This window comes from Entamoeba nuttalli, assembly GCF_000257125.1.
Source record: "Entamoeba nuttalli P19 unplaced genomic scaffold asmbl_7603, whole genome shotgun sequence".
NCBI classification, from domain to species: domain Eukaryota; phylum Evosea; order Mastigamoebida; family Endamoebidae; genus Entamoeba; species Entamoeba nuttalli.
Genome location: NW_008578714.1, coordinates 1 through 7,167, shown reverse-complemented (window position 1 = coordinate 7,167; position 7,167 = coordinate 1). Strand labels below are relative to the sequence as shown.

Here is a 7,167-nt window from a genome sequence, read left to right as displayed (position 1 = left end):
TTCCTCATTTTTATTAAAACTTAAAAAACAGAACTTCTAAAATAACAATAACAAATAATGATTCATTTAGAAAATGTTTTTTTGAAGAATGTTTTATTATATTTACCAACATTAAAAGATGTAGGGAGATTTGCACAAGTAAGTAAATCATGTGAAGAAGCAATCAATACGATTTATGTCAATCCATATGAACTAACAATCCATCATTCATTTGATGAAATTATTCCATTATTTCCTAATTTACAAACATTTTATGTTAGAAGATGTCCATCAAGGTTATACAAAATAACAGCAAATGATATTCCACTTATTGAAGTAGGAGGATGGAATGAACGATCAAAACAAACAAAAGTATTTGATACAAAATGGTTTTGTTCCAAAATAAGAAAAATACGAATTGATTTTGATTTTAGTATGAAAGTTCAATTAAAACATCCAAATTATTTTATTCAATTACAAGAATTAGTTATTATACGTTCCATTGATTTTAATATAATAAAAAAATTAATTGATTTACCAACATTAAAAAAAGTTATTATTATTTGTAATATTCTTGAAATTCAAGAATATTTAGAAAAAATTAATGTTAATAAACATAAACAAATCAATTTTATTATTATTTTAAATGAATATAGATTTACAAATACTAATTTATTAAAACAAATTGATTTTAGTCAATTTGTTAATTGTAGATTTTATACTAGAATATTTAATAAATCAACAATAAGTTTACATTATTTACCATTACTACCATATGAAAATAAGTTTTTAATTAATTTTAAAAATTATAATAATACTGTTTATATTGAAAGTGATATTTTAGATAAAATCGAACAAATTAATGAAATAATTAATAAAAATAATATACAAAATGTTATTATTGAAAATATTTTAAATAACTATGAAGGAAATAGAATTGATTTAACATCATTTGGTATTGAATCATTATCAATACAAAAAGTTGAAAAACAAAGTCTTATTATTGTTATTCCACCTAATTTAAAATCATTAACAATTAAACACTGTAAAGCATCAATTGATATTTCAAAATGTTATTTAAAAAAGTTAATATTAAATTATTATCAAGGAAAATCAATTGACATAAATGATGATAAATTAGAAAAAATTGAAATTAATTCTAGTCAAGAAATAAAATGGTATCATAATAGTATATTACTTAAAGAAAATAACATTTATGTTGATACAAATAAAATTACTTCAACAATAATAAGTTATTGTAATAATTTTATAAATGTTGAAAATAATAACAATAACAATTTACAAACAATCTATTTTAAATATAATGATAAAGAAACTGTTTTAAATAATATTCAATTTTTTACTCTTAGAAATAAAAATATGGAACTTTGGAATTATGAAGGAAAAGAAATTGATTTTTGTGAATTTCCTTTTAGTTATATTAATTTACAAAATTGTCAATTTGATTATTTAAAATTAAAATGTAATTCAATTAAGTTAACTAATGTTGAATGTAATACTTTAAGTATGGATGGAAATTGTCATAGTATTGATTTATATGGTTGTACAATAGATACAATAACGTGTGATGTTATTAGATATTTAACGTATAAAAACTCACAAATTACTGAAATAAATGCAAATGAAATAATGGTTTGTTTGGGACCAAAAACAAAAGTGAAAAAATGGAATATTAAAAATTTGAAAAATACTGAAGAAATTATTAAACAATGATAATACTTTTTTTAATATTGAATTAAACTTGATTTTATTGTTTTGAATTTTAAACAGTTTAATATTTAATTAGTTATTATCATTATATTTTTTTTAAATTTTGTTGAATAATTATAATTTATTTGTTTATTCTTTCTTTTTTTTTCTTTGTGATTAGATTGATAATATAATATTGCCTAATATCTTTTTATTATCCTTTTGTTATTTATTTCTTTGTTTCTTCTTTAATACACAAAATATAATATTTTCTATTTTAATTTTCTCTATTAATTTTATCAATTTGTTATTTTTTATTCTTCTTTCTTTGTTTCCCCTTTGTTTAATTAAAATATCTTTCAAAAATGGATATATTTTAGTATTTAATAAAAATACTTAACTTCTTTTTCAATTTAACATATTTCAATTAAATTTTCTCTTATTAAATAATTGTGTTATTTATAATATCTTTTATGCTTCTTTCTTTTTATTTTTATTAGACTCTACAAAAAAATATTTATTAATTTTCATCATTACATCTTCTCAACTTTTTTTATTTTATATTATTTCTCATTCCCAAACTAATTCTTAATTATTTTTTAAATAACCTGTTTCTTTTTTCTTGTTTTTTGACTCTTTTCATACTTCTTCAAATTATTGTTACAATACTTTCCTGTAAAAGAGCATTCTGATTCTGTTATCTCTGTTACTTAAGTATCTCTTTAACTTTTTTTATCCAATAACTTTTCAATTACATTATTCATCTGAATACTTAAATAACCATTTCAACAATCACGAAAAACTACATAAAAAAAAACTAACTAAAATAATTCCCAGAGCGATACTTTTTTTAATTTTTTCAAAAAAAAAAATTAATAATTATTTTCAAATATCCAAATTGTTGTTATTACAAAATAATAAATCAAAATTTATTTTATAAGTAAAACCAAAAAAACTATATTTTTGAAAAAATACAAATACATACTTCCAAAAAGAAAAAAAAAACGATAGAATTATTAATTCCTCATTGAAAAATAAGAAGGGTATTATTGTATATACAAAAATAGTAAAAAGTTTAAATTAAAGAAAAACAAAAATAAAATTAATTATGATTTACTTAATAGTTAAATTTTCATCATATTGAGAAATGAATGTTTCACTTTCTTCACTATGTTTTATTTCTTGTGAATTAATGTTTTTTTTTTCAACTATCATTATCAACTTAAATATTCTTCATTTAAATTTTTATTTAATTTTGATTTTACATTCTTTTATTTTATTATTTTATTTTGAAAATATTAAGAACAATATGACTCTGTTTCATCTTATTGATTATTATCATTCATTTATCACTTTATCTTGATAATATTAATATGTTTAATTCAAAATCATTATTATTAAAATATACTTGAATGTTGATAATTAAATAATACTCTTTCATAATAAATACTTCATTAATAATTATTATAACAAATATTAATAAATAACAATCAATATTGAATTGGTATTATTTCTTCAAAAACAAAATAATAATTAAATAAATAATTTGATTTTTCAACGATTTGGTTTATTTTAGTGTTATGTATAAATGTTTCTGATTTTCATTCTTCAATTTTTTAAAAATTTCTTTCTTCCAACAAAAATGATAAAAACTTAAAGAAAAATAATTAATATATCACAATATTTTTATAAAAATTAAAATTCAATAACAATATCACTGATATTAAATCATTTTCTTTTTACTTTTCAAATGTTTTGGAAAAAGTAATTCTTTTTTTATAAAAACTTGTTTTTTTTTTTTAAATAAACAAACATGAAAATGAAAAATCATATAAAAAGAATAATAATTAAATAACTTTTTAACTATAATAATATTTTAAATTATACATAAATATTAACCCTTTTTGTTGAGACAAAATTACCCCATTTTCATATCACAAGAAATTGAATAGTTGTTTATTTTTAAAGTACTTTTTTTATTGAGATTCTATCTTATCTTATTAACTCCTTATTTATTTAATGACTGATTCAACTTATCAAGTCCCTGATGCTCCTGACGCTAACCAACAACCTCAAGAAATAGAACAACAACCTCAAGAAATAGAACAACAACCTGTCCCAGAAGTTGACCAAGCACCTCAACCAGAACCTGTTCAACCCACTTCTGAAGTTCAACAACAATTAGTTGACCCAAATGCACAACAACCCACACAACAAGAAACTGCTCAACCTATAGAAAATCAAGCACCCCAACCAGAACCTGTTCAACCTACTTCTGAAGTTCAACAACCAGTTAACCAAAATGTACAACAACCAATGTATGCACAACCAATGTACAATCAGCCAATGTATGATCAATCAACTCCAATGGGTCAACCAGCACAACAACCAATGTATCCACAACCAACACAACAACCAATGTATCCACAACCAATGTATAACCAAGCTCCAGGGTATGCACAACCATCACCAATGGGTCAGCCAACCCAGCAACCAGCACAACAACCAGTTGTTATTGTTCAAACACAAGGAACAGGAGCATCACCACAAACCCAACTCCCATTTGGAAGAGATCCACAACAAGCGTTTTGTCCTCGTTGTAATATGACAGTTACAACAATTGTAAGGTATGAGGCTGGAGGTATGGCATGTCTTATGTGCTGTATTTTTACATTGCTTGGATTTTGCTGTTGTGGTCTTATTTTCTGCTGTATGCGAAATTTCAAAAATGCAGTCCATTTCTGTCCAAATTGTAAAAAGAGGCTTGGTTCTAAAAGTGCTTGATTTACTTTCTTTTTGAATGACAAGTTGTTTTTCTTTTCATATTAAAAAAATATATTAATTTTGACGTAAAGATTTTTTATCAAAAATTGTCTTTTCATTATAATCTTATTATTTTTTTTTCATTATAGTAATATTAAATCAATAAAAAAGATTGAAAGAAAAACTCAATAATAAAAAAGTTATGAGCAAAGTAAAGTTAGAACTTCCGTTTATGATGAATGTACTTCTTTACATTCAAGACTTTAGAACAGTCACTCATTTTTTTCAAATCTCTAAAAAATGTCAAGAGTCAGGTATTGGACTAAGAGTAAATCCTTTGTTTGATTATAATGTTGTTAGAAACAATGTTTATTATTCATATTTTATTGTTAATTCAAATGACCACGTTCGATCATTTATTGATAAATTGTTTTTATACTTTCCAAATATTGAAACACTTCAGTTACATCCAAAACAATTAACAAGTTTAACAGAAGAACAATTTAATAAAGTTGAAAGAATTAGAGTAAATTTTAATAATTGTTTTAGTCTAGAAAAAATAACACAAAAATGGGGAAGTAAACTTACATCAATCAAAATGAATCAAATCATTTCAAATAATCAAATGGAAGGATTTGATTATTCTGGATATCAAAAAGCAAATACTCTTCAAATTGAAGCAGATTGTATTAATGAGACAATATTAAAAATGCAAGATTTAAATCATCTTATCATTTTTGTTGAAAGTGAAACTTCATGGTTATGTCTTAAAGATATATTACAGATTATTAAAAAAGGTTCATTCAGAGTTAGTGTTATTTTTGGAGATAAGAATAAGTGGGGATCTCATTCATTAACTGATAAAGATAAATCAATTACAATTGATACTATTATTAAAACATTTCCATTGTATCATTTCTTTGTTAAAAATACTCGTCTTTATCCAGTTGAATGTTATCCATTTTTCCCTATAGAGTCATCAAGTCAATTTGATTATTCAAAGTCTGTTATTACTAAACATCAAGAATGGTTTAATGAAAAATATTTACCAACAAAATTAAAATTAGCATTTGGATCTCTTACTAATGAATATTTTGGATGTGCTGAACTTAATGTTGATTTAACCCCATTTAATTGTTTAACTTCTCTTGAAATTTGTCAAAAAGCTAAGTCATATACTCTTCCTACTTGTTTAAAAAAACTTAAAATCACTGGTATTCTTATAGACGTTTTAATTCCCAATATTGATACAGTCAAAGTAACTTCATTAAGAATTTTTCAATTCATGCCTTTTATTGACAAAATGAAATATCTTCAAGAATTAAAATTAGATAAAATTCATTGTAAATTTACTTCACCATCTACTTTAACTAAACTTGTAATTAAAAATAAATTTAAAAAAGAAGTTATTCTTAACTCAGGATTAAAAGAACTTTCTCTTCCTCAATTACCTGGAAAACTTATTTTCCCTTCTTCTTTAACTTCTCTTACTACTCCTTATCTTCTTGACAATGGAATTAATAATTGTTATTTACAATCATTATCTTTAGGAAATTTATCTTATCTTATTGATTCAATGATTCCTAAAACTGTTACTCAAATTAGTTGTGGAATTGTTGAATCAATTTCTTTAACTAAAACAACTCAATTAAAAGAATTATTTTTTGTACTTTTCGTAAAAAGAAAGAAGTATTGTCTTAATAAAATAGATTTACCATCATCAATTAACCAATTAACTATTTGGGTTAATAATCATGATAATATAGATGTTAATCAATTCAGATCAGATATGGGAGATTATTTTGTTGGGATTAAGTCATTAATATTAGACGGTGATTTTATTGACGATTTACTTACTTTTGATGAATAACTTCTTTCTCTTTTAAAATTGTTATACAAAAATTTAATTTAAAATCATTTTATTTATAAATTACTAATTTTGCTATTGTTTTTATTTTAAAAAAAATAATTCAATGTTTCATACCATTTTTCTTATATCTGTAATATTAATATTGATTTATTCAGATACTTGAAAAAATAAATCATTGTATTTGTTTAATTCTTTTGAATAAATCATTGTTTTTATTCAACATTAAAGCAAAGTTGATATGTTTAATATTTAATATACATTTCTATTTTTGTTTCTTTTATTCAAACATTTTTACTTCCCTCATTCATTCTATAATAAACAATTCTTTTTTTATTGAATTAAATATCTAATTGTCTTTATTAAAATTCATAGTTTGAAATAATTCAAATTTTAATAATATTCATTATTACAATTCATTAGAATTATTTACTATATATTACATGTAACTCACTTCTAACTAAATACTATTTGAATATATCTTAAAACTGGTTTATACAATTTATTATCTATATTAAAATGAACCAATTTATAATGAAATAATCCAATAAATAATTGAAACAATTAATTATTAATGAATATATATGAACATATATATAAATATGATAAGATAATAATATAGTCGTTAAAGTTAAAAACAAATAATAAATATTTATTAATTTTTATATCTAATTTCATTTTATTAAGAATAAATAATAATTGTATATTATCAAAATGAAGTTACTCTATAAGTATTGTACATAAACCAATAACCCCGATTCATACTAATTAAAAAGATGATATATACGCATAACTCTTTAAAATGATAATTATCAAAAAACAAAGAGCAATTGGATTTAAGGCTGGTA

The 7,167-nt window shown here is 21.7% G+C and overlaps 3 protein-coding genes across 3 annotated transcripts; all 3 read left to right on the top strand.

Annotated features, from left to right (window-relative positions):
* Window positions 1-57: 57 nt before the first annotated feature.
* ENU1_173100 (hypothetical protein) lies at window positions 58-1,713 on the top strand (the record flags this gene model as incomplete). The annotated part of the gene is made up of 1 exon (XM_008861224.1): window positions 58-1,713. The coding sequence occupies one exon, from the start codon at window positions 58-60 to the stop codon at window positions 1,711-1,713; it is 1,656 nt and encodes a 551-aa protein (XP_008859446.1).
* A 1,995-nt stretch (window positions 1,714-3,708) lies between these two features.
* On the top strand, window positions 3,709-4,473 carry ENU1_173090 (LITAF domain containing protein; the record flags this gene model as incomplete). The annotated part of the gene is made up of 1 exon (XM_008861223.1): window positions 3,709-4,473. One exon carries the CDS (start codon window positions 3,709-3,711, stop codon window positions 4,471-4,473), a length of 765 nt encoding a protein of 254 aa, XP_008859445.1.
* A 181-nt stretch (window positions 4,474-4,654) lies between these two features.
* Window positions 4,655-6,322, top strand: ENU1_173080 (hypothetical protein; the record flags this gene model as incomplete). Its single annotated transcript, XM_008861222.1, has 1 exon — window positions 4,655-6,322. The coding sequence occupies one exon, from the start codon at window positions 4,655-4,657 to the stop codon at window positions 6,320-6,322; it is 1,668 nt and encodes a 555-aa protein (XP_008859444.1).
* Between the last annotated feature and the right edge of the window lie 845 nt (window positions 6,323-7,167).